The sequence below is a fragment of the Chelonia mydas genome, chromosome 2, assembly GCF_015237465.2.
Source record: "Chelonia mydas isolate rCheMyd1 chromosome 2, rCheMyd1.pri.v2, whole genome shotgun sequence".
Classification (NCBI taxonomy): Eukaryota; Metazoa; Chordata; order Testudines; family Cheloniidae; genus Chelonia; species Chelonia mydas.
The window spans coordinates 38,970,608-38,989,528 of NC_057850.1; the positions used below are offsets into that span (position 1 = coordinate 38,970,608).

General features: G+C 36.7%; 1 protein-coding gene across 19 annotated transcripts in view; it reads right to left on the reverse strand.

Annotated features, from left to right (window-relative positions):
* The window catches only part of VPS13B (vacuolar protein sorting 13 homolog B), a 914,031-nt gene that overhangs the window by 605,136 nt on the left and 289,974 nt on the right, over positions 1-18,921 (reverse strand). Inside the window, exon 18 of one of the 19 annotated variants that reach the window (XM_037892222.2) lies at positions 2,446-3,150. The exons of the other annotated variants lie outside the window; for them this stretch is intronic. Coding sequence (XP_037748150.1) covers positions 3,035-3,150 — 116 coding nt within the window. The 3' untranslated portion in view covers positions 2,446-3,034. Of the gene's footprint in view, positions 1-2,445; positions 3,151-18,921 lie in introns of those variants that run through there. 19 annotated transcript variants of the gene reach the window in all.

An 18,921-nucleotide genomic window follows, 5' to 3' on the forward strand; every position in this document is an offset into this window, starting at 1 on the left:
CTTAGTTTTTTAGTAAAGTAAAACTATAAATCTAGCAAGTAATATCTTGTAACATTTGAAGCACTGGAATGACAAAGTTCAAATGAAATCCTTATACATCTTTGCAGCATGTCAGCAAAAAAATCTGCAGAAGTATTCTGGTAGAACTTCTGACTCAACAAATGCAAATTCTAACAATCTGTAAACTGGGAAACATACATTTTTCTTGCTTTTCTTTTTACCACTGAAAAGACACCAAAATTTTAATGTAAAGATTTAGTACTATGAACTTATGCTTATTCCAACATTATTTCTTTTGGCAATTAGAAATCTTTACTATAATGTTAAATGTGTACTGACATATCTTTATATCTTACAACGCATTATTTTATAACTTTGCTTAATTTGTAAGGAGGCAGCCTATATATGAATGCCAGTTCTATCCTTTTCTACAGAAGGATACAAACTTATTTGTGATCTGTTTTTCTCTTTCAACTTATCTCTAGTTTCTCTGTAGATTTATAATGTTCATTGTTTCCAATTTTAACAAATCACCTAATGGCAGAAAGGAAAACATGTTAACCTTGGAATTATTTGCAGTTGTAGAAATCCCTTTTGTCTGGCTTATGCAAGGCCTGCAATCTGTTTTAAACACAGATTGTCTGTCTTTCGTCTGACAGCCACCAAGCTGCACAAATTACTTTCTGCCTGTTCACCTGTTTGCAGCTGCGTCTGTAAGCTAAGGATTCTGTAGTTTGACTTGAACAACCGCTCCAGGATTGATGACATGTGCTGCTGATAAACTGAGCAATTTGAAGAAATTACTGGCTAAAGTTATGGAAAGACATCTGTGCACGAGCTGAGAACTAGAAGCCTTCAATTGCGTGTTTGCAACCTGCAGTGGCGGCAGCACTGTTTGAAGTGATATCCTTCTATAAGAGAGCTGGCCTTGACACTAAATAACCAGGCCATCTTTGCAACATAATCTCTCACATGAGTAATAAAGAGTTTGGTCCTTCTGGTGTTATAATTTTGGTTTAGTCATTTCTTTGAAAAGTACTTTGTAAATAAGGGTATATAACAATAATTAGGATTTCTTATATCCCATATAGCAGAAGTAGTCTCTTTTGAAGTTTTTGTCTTCCAGTTTGAGTTGTGCTTCTCAATTGTTTCTCAGTTTTCTCTATCGTATCGCTCTGCTCTCAGCAGTTATAATATCTAGTACAAAGCTTCCTTTGAGCTGGACCGTCATAAGAGCATGTTTATTTCAACATTACGCTATTGGTCAGCCAATTGGAGATGATCATCATCTCTTCAGCTAAACTCTGCCCTAAAATCCTTGAGATTTGTTCTAAACTCTCTAAATTAAAAACAAAATGCTATATTTCTGAATCAGGATAAGGTTTGTCACTTACTGTCTATGTCTGCTGACAAATTTAACAATAGTTTTGTTAAATACCCTTTTTCACAACACAAAAGGTGAAAATCATATTCTAGGTCATGTTGTATAAACAGAAAACATTGTTTATTTAGGCAGGAAATATGCTAGCCAGCTTACCTTCTATAAATATTGTTTTACAGTTATAATAAATATGGTCTGATGCCATGCTTTTATATGATCTAAACACAGATCCTGCAAACACTTGCACACATGCCTAACTTTGGGGCACTACTCATTCAAACGTTAAAACATGCACTTAAGTCTTTGCAGGATCAGTGTCTTAGCCTCGTTTGTCCGTTTTATATGCTATTTATCTACTTTTGTCTCAATTACAACAAAAAGGTGAGCACTGACAACAAAATATCTAAGTTGTACATCTGCCTTTGCGGAAAAAAAATTTCTAAGATCTGTGGACAAAATTCAATCTAGTATACACAGATGTACCTCCCTTTTTTAATAGGACCTGTGCCCATTTCACTACGGTGTATTTATTTGTACACTTCTAGATAAATGTGTTTCAAATGTATAATTTGACAGAAGGACACCCAAAAGCAAAACTTTGCATGCCTTCAAACAGCAATTTTTCAAAAACACAAGCATAAAAAGAATTTGATATGTCATAGACAAAACAGTATATTTTGGGGATAGAGGGAAACAAAACTGAAACTGAAGTCAGTGTGTGGGTGTTCAGAAGTATGAGAATGTATTAGAAACACACAGACTCAAACTATATGCCTCGATAAAAATTACTACTTTTTATATGTTTTTAAAGCATTAAAAATAAATGTTACATGGAAAAACAGATTATAAATTCATCATTTCATCTATCTTTTCCTCTTTACTATCGGCCCCAATCCTGTTCCTAACGAAAGTATGGTCACTGACTTCAGTGGTAACAGAATAGAGCCCTAAATCTGTACTACCTTTTATTTATTTTAGCAAATAAATGAACTTTGCTATTTCTACTTCCCACACATTTGGAAAAATTCTTACATTTAAAAAAAGTATTTCTTTACAATGCTAAAAATGTTCAATCTCTGTGTTTTATTTGATAAAAATTTCAGTCTGCTATAAATTAAACACACTTGAAAATAGGAAGGCAAAGCTTTCAAGTTAAGTAGCTGTATAAATTTGGCTTTAACATTTCAGAACCCATAAACTGGATTCAACACAGAGCTAAACCGATCTACAGGAAAAAAGGATATTCAGCATACTGTATGCACACACAATAAATCAAGTCATTATTTATACTCAAGTGTACATCACTAATAAGAAAACCCTTAAGATTCTATAGTACAACACGTACGTAAATAAATGCAGTCAGTTTGCTTGAACTCACAATATGAATAGAAAGTATTTTTAATGTCAGCTTTTATTTTAAAAGAGCTAAGTCGTGAGAACATTCTTATGTACCACTTCATAACTCTGACACCAAGTATGTATAAAAAGATTAGCCTTTATTTGGTATAAAATCAGTTGGCAGTTTTACATCTGTGCAATGCAACATAAATACCCCAGCTGGCATCTCAAGCTCACACACATATGGACTTCAAAACAGAAACTTCCTTATTTGCAGCACTGCCAGGGTAATTTTGTATACTCTGCATACTACAGCTATTTGTCAGGCCCCTGCAGGTGTGCACTGCACATAAACACACAGCTGTAGTCTAGCAAGCCAAGTGTTCCATCAAACACATAAAGGGAGACCTCAGCAGCTGGATTAGTCATCCCTGCAACAGGTCCAGAGAGAACAATATGGGTTAGTATTTTTGGAAAAGCATGGATGGTAAATTTATGATTGTGCTGGCCTTACCAAATAACTGCTGGATTGTGTCATTTTAATGCAATGTCTACTTATTAAAGTTTTTGTTAGAATGGCTGGAACAGACTGAATATTTTTTAGTTTTTAATATAAACAATAAGGTAGTTTATATATAAAATAGTTTATTATGTGCAAAATGTTAAAAGGTTTTCATAGTAGTGGTTGGTTTTTGACAGATGTTACAATTATTTGCATTGGCAATAACAGACAAATCACTGGAATCAATTACAGTTAGTATATCATAAAACTTCCTGCTAGTTATATATTATATTTTGTCACATTTATTGTAATTACATAACATTTTTCTATCTGTATTTGTTTAGCTCCAAGATGAACTGCTTAACTCAGGTGAATTCTCTATGATATGTATACCTGATGAAAAGGACAGTATAGAGTAAATCTGCTTTATCTTTTATAATTCTGATAATCTTGTTTATTTTTAATAGTATCATGTCAGCATTAAAATGTAATAGGAGAGATTTCTCCTGTCAAAACCACATTTGGAAGACATGCTTAGCTCTTCTCAGTCACATAAGTGTTAAAATAACTTTATTGATGCAGAGAAAACAATGTCTTAAAGAATTATTTTGTTCAAGTCTCTACTAAAAAACCTGGTGATATTTTAATAAGTTAAAGGCAATAGAGTAAAGGAAAACAATCAACTGAACAGCTAATGACTCTGTGCAAACTTCCAGCATACTTCTCCACAATGTTCAAACTACAGTATCTGTCGTAGGTAAATTCACTGATTTGTAAGGATGACAAAATGCAAAAGCTATCTACAAACCTGAGCAGATACTAAATCTTAGTTTTCCATTAATAAATGAAACACATATCCTTTAATGTTATTTGTCAATGGTGCTTACGTTGAAATAGTAGGGAATTCGCACAAAAATAAAATACCTTACCAGTAAGCAGAATTTTCTAAAGGCAGCAGAGTTACACTAATTTTAGTAACAATGTCTGCCAATTTGGGGGGGGAGGGGCGGGGGAATTCAGCACATAAGACTTTTACCATGAGACAGTTATTAGGCCAGTTATGCACATGTTTGGAGGAGTAGACTCCCACATTTTCTTCCAGAAGAGACCAGTTTTTGACAGCATACATAGACAATGTAACATAGACCCCATTTCAAAACTCTTTGCCAGGTTCTCCAGCTGAGGAAGCCATTTCATGACTGTCAGCTCCCACTGGCCTGGAACAGCGAACCATGGCCACTGGAGCCGCGATCGGCCGAACCTGCAGACATGGCAGGTAAACAAAGCAGCCCAGACCGCCAGGGGCTTTCCCTGCACAAGCGGCGGAACAAGTTTGGGAACCACTGTTCTAGCTTCAGCTTCCAACTACTGGATAGTGTTATATCTTTGTCTGCTGGACTGAAGAGCCCATTATAAAATATTTGTTCCCCATGTAGATACTTAGACACTATGATCAAATCATCCCTTAACTTCTCTTTATTAAAATAAATAGATTGAGCTCTTATCACCATAAGACATTGAACTCCAATCATTATCATGGTTCTTCTCTGAACTCTCTCCAATTTATCAACATCCTTCTTGAACTTGCAAAGACCAGCACTGGACAAGGTATTCAAACGCCAAATATATAGGTAAAATAACCTCTCTACTCTTACTCAAGATTCCCATTTATGCCTGCAAGGAACACATTAACTCTTTCAACCACAGTGTCATACTAAGAGCTCATGGTCAGCTGATTATCCACCATTATCCCCAAATCCTTTTTAGAGTCACTGAATCCCAGGATAGAGTCCTCCATCTTCTATGTATGGCCTACTGTCTTTGTTCCTAGAAGAACACATTTATATTTAGCTATATTAAAACACATATTGTGTGTTTGCAACCACCTTACCAAACAATCAAGATTCTTCTGTATCAGCAACCTGACCTCTTCATTTTTTACCACTCCCCCAATCTTTGTATTGCCTGTAAACTTTACCAGTGATGATTTTATGTTTTCTTTCAGGTCACTGATAAAAATTTTAAGCAGAGTACTCCAGAAACAGACCACTGCGGAATCCCTCTAGAAACACACCCACTTGATTACAATACCCCATTTATCATTATATTTTGAGACCTATCACTTAACCAATTTTTAATCCATTTAATATGTGCCATGTTAATTTTTAAAACTAGGGCTGTCAAGTGATTAAAAAAATTAATCGTGATTAATCGCACTGTTAAACAATAATAGAATAAATATTTCAAATTAAATATTTTTGGATGTTTTCTACATTTTCAAATATATTGATTTCAGTTACAACACAGAATATAAAGTGTACAGTGCTCACTTTCTATTTATTTTAATACAAATATTTGCGCTGTAAAAAACAAAAGAAATAGTATATTTCAATTCACCTAATACAAGTACTGTAGTGCAAGCTCTTTATCATGAAAGTTCAACTTACAAATGTTGAATTATGTAAAAAAAAAAACCCCTACATTCAAAAATAAAACAATGTAAAACTTTATTGCCTACAAGTCCACTCAGTCCTACTTCTGCCAATTGCTCAGACAAACAAGCTTGGTTACATCTGCAGGAGATAATAGTGCCCGCTTCTTGTTTACAATGTCACCTGGAAGTGAGAACAGGCATTTGCATGGCACTGTTGTAACCAGCGTGAAAAGATATTAACATACCATATGTCCCTTCATGCTTCAACCACCATTCCAGAGGTTATGCATCCATGCTGATGACTGCTTCTGCTCGATAACAATCCAAAGCAGAGCGGACCGATGCACATTCATTTTTATCATCTGGCTCAGCTGCCACCAGCAGAAGGTTGATTTTTTTTTTTTTTGGTGGTTTGTCTTCTGTAGTTTCCGCACTGGAGTGTTGCTCTTTTAAGACTTCTGAAAGCATGCTCCACACCTCGCCCCTCTCAGATTTTGGAGGGCCTTGGGTCCAGTGCTGTTGCTATCTTTAGAAATCTCACATTGGTACCTTCTTTGCATTTTGTCAGATCTGCAGTGAAAGTGTTCTTAAAATGAACAACATTTGCTGGGTCATCATCCAAGTCTGCTATAACATGAAATATATGGCAAAATGCGCGGAAAACAGACAGGGAACATACAATTCTCCTCCAAGGAGTTCAGTCACAAATTTAATTAATGCACTATTTTTTTTAGCAAACATCATCAGCATGGACGCATGTCCTCTGGAATGGTGACTGAAGCATGAAGGGGCATACGAATGTTTAGCATATCTGGCATGGAAATACCTTGCAACGCCGGCTACAAAAGTGCCATGCGAATGCCTGTTCTCACTTTCAGGTGACACTGCAAATAAGAAGCAGGCAGCAGGATCTCCCATAAATGTAAACAAACTTGTTAGTCTTAGTGATTGGCTGAACAAGAAGTAGGACTGAGTGGACTTGAAGGTGCTAAAGTTTTACATTGTTTTGTTTTTGAGTGTAGTTATGTAACAAAAAATATCTACATTTGTAAGTTACACTTTCATGATCAAGACTGCACTACAGTACTTCTATGAGGTGATTTGAAAAATACTATTTCTTTTGTTTATCCTTTTTAAACTGCAAATATTTGTAATAAAAAATAATATAAAGTGAGCACTGTACACTTTGTATTCTGTGTTGTAATAGCAATCAATATATTTGAAAATGTACAAAAACATCCAAAAATATTTAATAAATTTCAATTGGTATTCTATTGTTTAACAGTGCAATTAATCGCGATTAATTTTTTTAATTGCAGTTAATATTTTTGAGTTAATCGCATGAGTTAACTGCGATTATAGAATCATAGAATATCAGGGTTGGAAGAGACCTCAGGAGGTCATCTAGTCCAACCGCCTGCTCAAAGCAGGACCAATCCCCAATTTTTGCCCCAGATCCCAAATGGCCCCCTTAAGGATTGAACTCACGACCCTGGGTTTAGCAGGCCAATGCTCAAACCACTGAGCTATCCCTCCCCCCCAATAGGATTAATCGACAACCCTATTATTAACACTATATTTCAAGCAGGAAGTCTAGAAGACAATCTATGGGTGTGATCTATAACCAGTGAGCAATTAAGGGGGATAAGGACATTGCAGAGAAGCTGACTGATGCTTTGGATCAATCTTCATCCCTGTAAGATCAAGCCAACATATTTACCCTGCCCCCACTCTTTTCAGATAAATTAAGGTGAGATATTCCAAAAACAGAGGCATCAAAAGAGAGGATATTGGAACAAACGGATAATTTAAAGGGCAAAATCACCAGGATTAGATCGTAAACATCCAGCAGTTCTGAAGGAATTTAAGAATGATGTAATTGAGCTGCTACCAAAAATATGCATTCTTTCATTAAAATGTTCTATGTTTTTAAAATAGCACTTTGATTTTCCTAGGAATTACAGGTAAGTAAACACTACTTCAGGGCCAGACAAATTAGTTGAAATCATAATACTAAACAGGACTGCAAAACACTAAAATGTCCGTGATACCATCAGGCCAAAACAACATGGCTTCCATAAAAGAAAATTGTGCTATTCTAATCTACTAGAAATTCTTTAATCAGAGTTCATAAAATGTATTTGAACTTTCAAAAGGCCTCTGAAAAAGTCTTTCGCAAAATGCTACTGAAGATAGTAAGCCATCAGGTGACAGGGTAAATACTATCACAGATCAAAAACTGGCTATGTAGCATAAAAGAGTAGAGATAAGTTGTTAATTTTCAAACTATTAGCAGCTGTGTGTCCCAAATTTCAATACACGTGTTTAGTATATTAACAACCTGGGAATGTGGGAGAACAAGTGAGGTAGCAACACTTTCAGAGGAACCAAATTATATAGTCCAGATAAAACAATGAAGAACTTCAGAGGGACCTAGATGAGTGACCTATTCTTTCTCACCTGAGTCTGTGGCCTCAGACAATGTGGCGTGTCCAGCTGTAGGGATGTTATGGTAAAAAAGACAGTTAAATGACTTTTTCCTAGGAGGCACAGTAGTGTAGCAGACTAGGCATAGGCCTAAATGCCGAGAGACTTGGGTTCTAATCTTGGGTTCGGAACTGATTTTCTGTGTAATTCAAGTCAAGTCACATAATCTCTCTCTGTCCCTGTTTCCCCAAAGGAAAAATGGAGGCTATCACACAGGGGAGAATTTATGTTTTGAAAGTGCTTTGGAAAGTACTACATAAATAAATCTCCACACACCTTAACTATGGAGCCACTATAGTTCTTCCAGTATTACATAGATATTCTAATTTGTACACAGAGAAACCTATAGAAGAGATTGTCCTTCTAAGGCTCCTGTTTTAAGAACATGATATAAATTATCCCCAAAGGTAAAGAGTACTATTCCACCTTTGTTAGAAAGCTACTTGTGAAAGATTTCCAGAGGTGCTAAGACACTGTAGTTCCCAGTGAAGTCAATGAGAGTTCAGAGGATCTCAGCACCTTTAAAAAAATCAGACTACTTATTTAGTTGCCTTACTTTAGATACCCAAGTTTGAAAATGTTAGCCCTAATATATATTTACCTCTTAAAATCTCTCTATAAATCCCTATCCATCTTTTAATCAGAGTGATGGACCTATGCCATCAAGTTTAGATCTGATCTTCCACAAAGTCCAGGGTTATTCAGATCCAATCTTCATGAAAGATTAGCTATTTCAATACCATTCAAAATAGTTAAGAAAGGAGAGACACGATCACATTATAAAGATCTGCGCAGTCTATTGTGAGTGTCACCTCTCTTTGTTCCTAACAAGCGAGTAGTGCTAGGAGAGACGCAACAAGGCCTGGTTGCCCGAATGAAACATCATGAGAAGTATTCTTTCTCAGGAGGAAGCTGCATTGAAGATGATGAAAGGAACATGTCTGAACATGCAGAATCTTCAGATTGGTAAATTTAGGGTTACCAACCTAAATTTACCAATCTGAAGATCCTGCATCTTCAGACATGTTCCTTTCATCATACTCCTTTTTTAAGGATTGCCTGTCTTCCTTCTGGACTATTCTTGAATTCTCATGTTTGAGCAAAAAATATAGTTGTTACTCTAGATGCAATTGTGAAAAAAATAAATAACTGAAATAGGCAGATCTTCCTTTTACAATTTCACCTTTAAAGTAGTACTGTCAGTGAATGCAATAAGTAATACTAAATGGGCAGTATGGTAATAATAATTAAATAACTGCATTGACTTATTTTGTTTAGGAGAATCCATCTTCAACATACACGATTCTGAAGACTATCCACCTTTAAGATCACCATCATTTTCTACAGTTTCAGAGTTATCTGCCAATGATAGTGTTTCAGTCACATCATGTATGTCACATAGACACAATATATCACCTGTAGCAAAAAGAAAAAAAAATCTCCATCATCCAGAAACAACCATAGATAAGTTTGTGATAAGAACCAGCAGATTACAAAAAGAGGTAATTGATGAAAAAATTGCCCAGTTTGTTTATGCAACAAACTCTCCTTTCCGTATGATTGAGAACCCACACTTCATTAACATGGTTCCGTCATTAAGACCAGGATACAGTCCACCCAACAGAACAGATGTTGCAGGCAAATTGCTGGATAAAGTGTATGAAAGAGAAATTGAGCACTGTGCAAAAGGTCTAGAGGGTGAAATTGTTCACCTGAGTCTTGATGGGTGGAGCAATGTCCACAATGATCCTGTTGTATGTGCCTGGATGACAACAGAAGGGAATGTCTTCCTTACAGAAACAATTGATACATCACAAAATTCACACACAGCAGAATACTTACAAAAAGCAGCAGTATAACAAACTGTGAAAAAAATTTCAAATGTCTAGACATTTTATCACAATTGCTCTGAAAAAAGTGGGAGGAATCACGCTAACTCTCCCCCAAGACGCGTGATGGAACTCGGTAGAGGACTGTTTTGAGCACTGTATCAAGAACTGGCCTAATCTGATGACAGTTTGTGAACAAAATCGTGAAAAAAATAGATGGCACTGTCACAGCCGAAGTTCTCAACATTGGGCTTAAGAGAAATGTTGAACACATGCTGAGTACCCTGAAGCCTATTTCTGTAGCCTTGAACAAAATGCAGGGAAATAGCTGTTTTATTGCTGACAATAAAATATTGTTTTATTTTGAGTTTAAAAAGAGAAATATGCAATGACAGAGTTTAATTACAAGCATTAAAAAATGAATGGGGCAAGCACTATCTCCAGCTCATTTTCTTGCAAATATTCTCAATACTCGGTACCAGGGTCAAACCTTAACTGCTGAAGAAGAGAAGTTGGCTATGACATGAACATCCAGCAATCATCCCTCCATAATGCCAATTATAATGAACTTTGGAGCTCAGGATGAACCATTCAAGAATTATATGTTTGCTGATGATGTTTTAAAGAAAGTCACACCAGTGAACTGATGGAGTCACTTAAGCACTTGCATTCAGAGACTGTTGAAGTGATAATCTCACTTTTAACAGCAGTAGTTTCTTCTGCTCTTGTAGAAAGAGTATTTTCTTCTTTTGGACTAATTCATTCCTAACTGAGAAATCATTTGGGACCTGAAAAAGCAGGAAAGCTTGTTTTTCTTTTCCAGATTATGAACAAACAGGAAAATGAAGGTGAAGACAACTGAGTTAGCTGCAGAAGCCAATATTTTAAAGTTTCTCGTGTTAACCTGGCTGCATAGTCGATTTAATTTTTGTGGGTTTTTTTTAGTATTTCATTTACCTATTTTAGTTAAAAACAATTTTAACAAAAATAAACCTGATTTTAAAAAACTTGAATGTTTAACTAAATTAAAAAATTCATATAATATTTTAACAAAACAAGCATATGTTTGCTGTTGAAGAAAAAAATCCAGAATACATAATGTTGTTGTTTTAGTTAAATAAAACAATGTAAATGTCTGCCTGGTGATGTTCTCCTTCTAATTCAGCATGACAAGAAAATCCTCCAACTATTAATGATTAACCTGTTGAATTAGAGATAGTTCACTTCCCAATGACTTCATAAATATGTGCTTCAATTGCCTTTGGCAAACGAAATAACCAATCAATCATTCATTTTCTGATATAGCTGTAAAACTAATCTGAAAAGTTTTCAAAATAAATCACTTTAAAAATGTACAGTGTGTACCTTCCAAAAATGAAACCTACAGTTGTGAAGAATATGTATTAAGGTTATAACAACCAAGAAGAATGCACTTTTATGTAGAAATCCATGATTAAATCAAGTCTTCCTCACTAGTGATTTAAATCAAATCCATCCTGCTTGCAGAGCCCAGCAGAACTAACTAGATTTTGAAACATCTGTAGTATCTACTGTAAATGGAACAGTTTAAGAGAGTACCGCTTTTTCCTCCTGCCACCACCACTTCAAGCCCTTGCTCCACAGTTTTCATTGGGCCCATCTCTGTTAATCACTGTTGCTTCATTTTATTGACTGTCTTCCAGGTCTGAAACATATTTCTAGTACATAGGTGCTCCATTCCCAAACAGAACACAGCATTCTAGGTATTGTCTTGTGATGGGGTGTTAATCCCACACTAGTACGAAAAGAGTTAATGTGGCTCAGAGGGGGTTAAGTAACCTGATAAGCCTCACCTAAGGGAGAGTTAGGTTTGACATGCAATCCCTAACTGAGGATGGAGCTCAGCTGAGCAGGCACAGGAGGGGCTGGTATAAGGCAGAAAGCTGGCAGCAGAAAGGGGTGGCAGTGTGGAACCCTGTAGTCACTAGCTGGGCATTAGAGAGCGAAAGAAGGAAAGCCAGTAAAAGAGGAGAACCCCTGAGATTCATTCTCTGAAGGAAGGATTTATTCAGAAGGCTGCTGACGTAGAAGCCTGAGAGAGACGCAATAGAAACGGCTCAGGGAAATGGCAGCAAGATTTGGGATGGAGCAAACCTTGTCTGCAGATTAGAAGGTCCATGAGCTATAACCCAGAGAATAGGGTGGGCCCAGGTTCACCTACCAGCCATAGGGGAAGTGGCACTGCCTTGGATTGGAGGACTGCTGGGAATGATACCTGGTCAGTCAACCAGTAAGACTTTTATAACCAGGAAGGGGGAAAATCACCTAGTGACCTGGCCAGAGGGCCAAACCATTAAAAGGGAGTACCCTGAATCACAAAGGGTAAGCACTGCAACTCCCAGAGCATGAGAGGAGCCACAGTGCGAATGAGAGATGGAAAAGGGCATCAGACCATGTAGAGCCATTCCCCAGATGCAGCCACAAAGAGATGCCCCAATAGTGAGAAGAGAATCCCGTTACAAGTCTTGTGAGAGCCACATAGAAAACAATTACCATATATTTTATATATGTAGTGATAACTGAATATACAATCCAAAATCGTACCATTTTTACTGCTATCATATTATACCGCAAGCTCATATCTAATCTGTTGTCCTCTATTGTCTCTATCAGTTTTTGTATTGTTTTTCACACTACTGCTTTCCAATGATCTTATTATCCTACTGAATAATCCTGTGTTAGATTACTATACCCCACAAAAAACAGCATGCACTATCCAAGACAAAACTTGGGTGTTTTTTTCTGTTCATATTTGTAACTTCTCGAGTCCTAAATTTGCTGTCCTCCTGGGTGTTCATTTTCCTGTTTAGGGTACGTCTGCACTGCAATTAAACACCTGTGGCTGGCCTGAGTCAGCTGACTCAGGATCATGAGGCTCATGTTACGAGGCTGTTTAATTGCAGTGTAGACAACCGGGCTTGGGCTAGAGCCTGGGCTTAGGGACTCTCTTTCCTTGCGGGAGCCCACAGCCCATGCTCCAGCCCAAGCCTGAATGTCTACACAGCAATTCAACAGCCCTGTTGTCCGAGCCCCACAAGCCTGATTCAGAAAGCCACGAGTGTTTAATTGCAGTGTAGACACAACCTAAGTGTCATTTGTGAATTAATGTTCCATTTACTTTTTCTCCCTAATAATAAAGATGTTAAATCTAAAAAGAAGCTTAACTACTATTTCTGCGAGCTCCCATTGGACATCTCACCAACTCAGTACACTGCTATATTATGGTCTTTCAATACACTGAAAGCATAAGGAGGATTTTTCAGAAGGGCAAAAGCCAGGAGGAATTTGATAACTGAATCAATAAATGCTAGCAGGTTTGTCTGGAAAGTCAATCCCATTTGGGAAGAACAGTCTAATACAATCACTGCTCAATGGAAGCCAGTTCTTGTTGGCAGTGGGCTGACTCATCACTGATGCCAAATGCTCAGACCTTAGTACTAAATCTTAAATAAAAAATCTTCAATAATTTTCATATACACCAGCTCAAAAATGTAGTGATACATATGCAACTTGATGACTAATATTGGAAACCTGAAAGGATCACTGAAATTCAAACTTGAAACAGACAAAAAGGGTCTGCAGGCAAATTTCCCATTGATGCAAAGAGAATTGGTAAATAACTGGGAAGACTAACCTTATACCTTTGCTGGAAAGGAGAGAATGGAAGCGGTAGATAAGGAGGATGGAGTTAAAAAGTCTTTAAAGTAACTTTTGAGCTTTAAAGTACAAACTAACTATTATTATTATTAGGGCTATCGATTAATCGCAGTTAACTCAAACGATTAACTCAAAAAAAAAGAAATCGCAATTAAAAAAATTAATCACAATTGATGGCATTGTAAAACAATAGAATACCAATTGACATTTATTAAATATTTTTCTATGTTTTTCTACATTTGCAAGTATTTCGATTTCAATTACAACACAGAATACAAAGTGTACAGTACTCACTTTATTTTTATTACAAATACTTGCACTGTAAAATGATAAACAAAATGAATAGTATTTTTCAAATCACCTCTTACAAGTACTGTAATGCAATCTCTTTATCATGAACGTGAAACTTAAAATCGTAGAATTTTTTTTCTTACATAACTGCTCTCAAAAACAAAACAATGTAAAACTTTAGAGCCTACATGTCCACTCAGTCCTACTTCTGGTTCAGTCAATCGCTAAGAGAAACAAGTTTGTTTACATTTATGGGAGATAATGCTGCCCACGTCTTAATTAAAATGTCACCTGAAAGTGAGAACAGGCATTTGCATGGCACTGTTGTAGTTGGCATTGCAAGATATTTATGTGCCAGATGCACATATGCCTCTTCATGCTTCGGCCATCTTTCCAGAGGATATGTTTTCATGCTGATGACACACATTAAAAAAATAATGCGTTTATTAAATTTGTGACTGAACTCCTTCGGCAAGAACTGTATGTCCCCTGCTGTTTTACCCGCATTCTGCCATATATTTCATGTTATAACAGTCTTGGATGATGACCCAGCACATGTTGTTCATTTTATGAACAAACTCACTGAAAATCTGACAAAATTCAAAGAAGATACCAGTGTGAAATTTCTAAAGATAGGTAAAGCACTCGACCCAAGATTTAAGATTCTGAAGTGCCTTCCAAAATCTGAGAGGGATGAGGTGTTCAGCAGGCTTTCAGAAGTCTTAAAAGAGCAACACTCTGATGCGGAAACTACAGAACCCAAACCACCAAAAAAAGAAAAGCAACCATCTGCTGGTGGCATCTGACTCAGATGATGAAAATGAACATGCATCGGTCCACACTGCTTTGGATTGTCATCGAGTAGAATCCATCATCAGCATGGACGCATATGCTCTGGAATGGTGGTTGAAGCATCAAGGGATATATAAATCTTTAGCGCATCTGGCATGCAAATATCTTGCGACGCTGGCTACAACAGTGCCATGCGAATGCCTGTTCTTGCTTTCAGGTGGCATTCTAAACAAGAAGCAGGCAGCATTATCTTCTGCAAATGTAAACAAACTTGTTTGAGCGATTGGCTGAACAAGAAGTAGGACTGATTGGATTTGTAGGCTCTAAAGTTTTACACTGTTTTATTTTTGAATGCCGGGGGGTTTTGTACGTAATTCTACATTTGTAAGTTCAACTTTCATGATAAAGAGATTGCACTAGAGTACTTGTATTAGGTGAATTGAAAAATACTATTTCTTTTGTTTTTTACAGTGCAACTATTTGTAATCAAAAATAAAGTGAGCACTGTATACTTTATAGTCTGTGTTGTAATTGAAATTAATATATTTGAAAATGTAGAAAACATCAAAAAATATTTAAATGGTATTCTATAATTGTGCTGTTAAACAATAAATCATTATTAATTTTTAATAGCTCAATTAATCATGATTAATTTTAATTGCTTGACAGCCCTAATTATTATTCATTTTTGTGTTTAGCATTGTACAAGACACAGAAGAAAATACTGTGCTGGCCCAAAAAGAATTCATAATCTGAGCAAACTGACAACACAAAAATGTGCTAGGAGACCTAGAGGAATATTCTGTTTTAGACTGTCTGCAAGCACAGCAGTAGCAAAGATGGTGAGATTGAATATGCATTTACTACTTTCTCATGTGTGGGGGAAGGGAAAGAACTGGATAACATGCTCTTGGTGTAGCCTTAATTCTTACTAAGTAGCAGCCTGGCAAACATTACAACTGAACACCTGTATAACACATAAAAAGTACTTGGGGATGGAGAGAAAGAAAGAAAAACATCATCTTTCTATATTCAGCCCAAACCTCGTAAGTGTATGCAAAATAGAACAGAAAACTTGATAAAAACCTAATTGACAGAGGAATTCTCAGATTGAAAACTGCGTTGTTAGCCAAAACAGCTGAAGCAACATTATCAAACTGTAACCGGCTCCAGACCCGCAAGGGCAACACACATCACCATGCATTTTTTTTTCTTTTTTTTTTTTTTAAATACAGTCTATTTTACAGGGTGATTGTAATATGATACTATGATCATTGCTGATTGCAGTTAAAAACAGACCTTTCTAATCCATCTGCTCTCCACTTCAACAAATGCCATTTAAAAGCTACTTCATAAAAACATTATTGCTTCATACTTAAAAGACATTAAGTCAAGATTTTGGAAATTCCATTCACTTGATTATATCAGCAAGTGCAGTATATGTTAGATTTATCATTAAAGCAAAATCCATGAGAACTGTTTTCCAGACTTTAGTTAATGCTCTTATGACACATTTGGCCAATGAAAATGGATGAAAAACAGTAGTGCTTTGAAGCAATAGCCAGTAAATGCCACTGCGGTTTACCAAGAGTGGGAGGCACAACATATTAGACCACAGTTAATGAAATTAAACCATTTCTTATGTTATTGAAATGTGTCCTGTATTACTTGTTTGGAATCTACACAACTGTGTATGCCTTGGTATTTTACCTTTTTTTTTTTTTTTTTTGAGTAAATACTATCTCTTGCATCTATTGGTAATTAAATCAGTAAGTGACTACCACTGTTTTGCATTTTATTATACTATTTTAAGGCAAAGCATCTCAATAAATAGTTATATTTTCTTTTTATTTCCACAGTAACAGTTATAATGCATTTAATCCCTTATTCAAAAATATGGGGAAAAGATCAAAGTAGGGAAAATGGGATCAAGGATTTGCATATTATCTGCTCGGTATATATTCATTGATAAGTAGTTTCCTTTCATTACATGTCCATGCAATGTGGGTTTAACATAATACTTATTTTACACAGTTTGATAGAGAAAATCTTTTGGCAGTTGTTTTGGTCCTGTAGATTTTGGAACTTTTAATATATCCTTCATATATCGTTAACCCACTAGATGCTCAGCTGAATAATTTACTAAAATAAGAACTATTCACCTTTATTTGGAAGTCCTGAAGGACAAAACAGATGTTTTTAGTTCAACAAATTTACATCTAGAAATTCTAAAATTATTTAGGCACTGGTCATGATTCCATGGTTAAGACCAAATTGAGTATTTTTCCTTACAATAGGGATTAAACCTCTTTGGGTACATTTTCACTAGCTTAAGCCTGGTCTTACACTAGGAAATTAGGTCGCTATGACTACATTGCTGAGGGGTGTCAAAAATTCACAACCCTGAACTTAGCAGATTTAACATCCATGTAGACAGTGCTAGGTTGATGGGAGAATTCTTCCCTCAACCTATCTACTGCCTCTCCAGGAGATGCAGTACCTACACCTAAGGGAGAACCCCTCCTGTCAGCATAGGTAGTGTCTTCACTGAAGCACTACAGTGGCACAGCTACCGCTGTAGCACTTAATGTGTACACATAGCCTTAGCATGAGTGGAGCGTCCCTACTACAAACAACTACTTCTGCCAGCCCCCTTTGCATCCACAGTACTGCTGTACAAGCCCATGTGCTGGGATGGATTACTGGTGAGATATCCCACAGTTCTTAGCGATGCATTAAACTGGGCTGTTCTATGATTTTATTTGTTGTTCTTTCTCTCTCTCCCACGTAGCATGGAGCTGAAGTCTGTGGCACTGATGTGAGAACAATATTTTATGTAAATAATTTCCAAGTGGAGCTATTCATTAGAAATGCAGAGATTCATGTAGGCGAAAGCAAACAGCATTTGGCAGCAATAACTTTTAATGAGAATGTCATTTAGGAATTCAGTTTGCAAACCACAAAGTGATTCGTAGAGCTTCCAACTGACTTATCTTCCTCTCCATTTCTTTCCTATCCACTAAACATAAAAATGTCATTTTGGATCCATTTCCCCAAATTATGGGTCTTGCTAATATCACACTTTACCAGAAGGCTGGTGTCAGAATCTAGCATGCTGGTAGCATGGGAAGAAGATTTCTTAGGTGGCATCTTTGTTAAAATGTTGTGAAAGTGAAGCAGAAATGGAACAGGCAACCATGGGGTTAAACTGCTGAGCAGAAGAAGGGAGGTGTTAAACAAGAAATTACCACCCAGGTGGAATTCTGGGATAGAACCGGAGAACTAACAGCACCTAGGCTTGATTGGCCTACCTTCTCACTGTAAAGTAGGTGGGTTGCCAGCCTGTGCTGAATCAAAACATTAGCTCATGCCTATACCCTTAGTTGTGCTAATCCTAGTTTAAAGCACCTTCAAACTCAGGTTAGAGGTTTTTGTATGTGGAGTGAGGGAGGATTGGGGCAACACCTGGCTATAAGCCCAAGCCTATCCTTCTGTGAGGACATACTCCTCATTATGTATGAATTATTTTTTATATCCATCCCACACTTACAGCACAGAATCACTCTGAACAGAATGAATTTTCTGGGAATTCACAATTACGAGTTGATAAGTTAAAATTAATTTTAAATGGGTCCTTTAAGAAATTTTTCCATTAGTCTTATCTCTTGTTTCTCTCCAGCTAACAAATAGTTTAACCACCATTCAAACTATCCATATAGTTAAAACTTATATTTGAAGCTATTAAGGGAACCTGGGAGGCAGTGACTATGAGATGGTCGAGGTTAGGATCCTGAAACAAGCAAGGAAGGAGAGCAGCAGAATACGGACCCTGGACTTCAGAAAAGCAGACTTTGACTCCCTCAGGGAACTGATGGGCAGGATCCCCTGGGAGAATAACATGAGGTGGAAAGGAGTCCAGGAGAGCTGGCTGTATTTTAAAGAATCCTTATTGAGGTTACAGGGACAAACCATCCCAATGTGTAGAAAGCATAGTAAATATGGCAGGCAACCAGCTTGCCTTAACAGTGAAATCCTTGCTGGTCTTAAACACAAAAAATAAGCTTACAAGAAGTGGAAGATTGGACAAATGATTGGGGAAGAGTACAAAAATATTGCTCAGGCATGCAGGAGTGAAATCAGGAAGGCTAAATCAACTCGGAGTGGCAGCTAA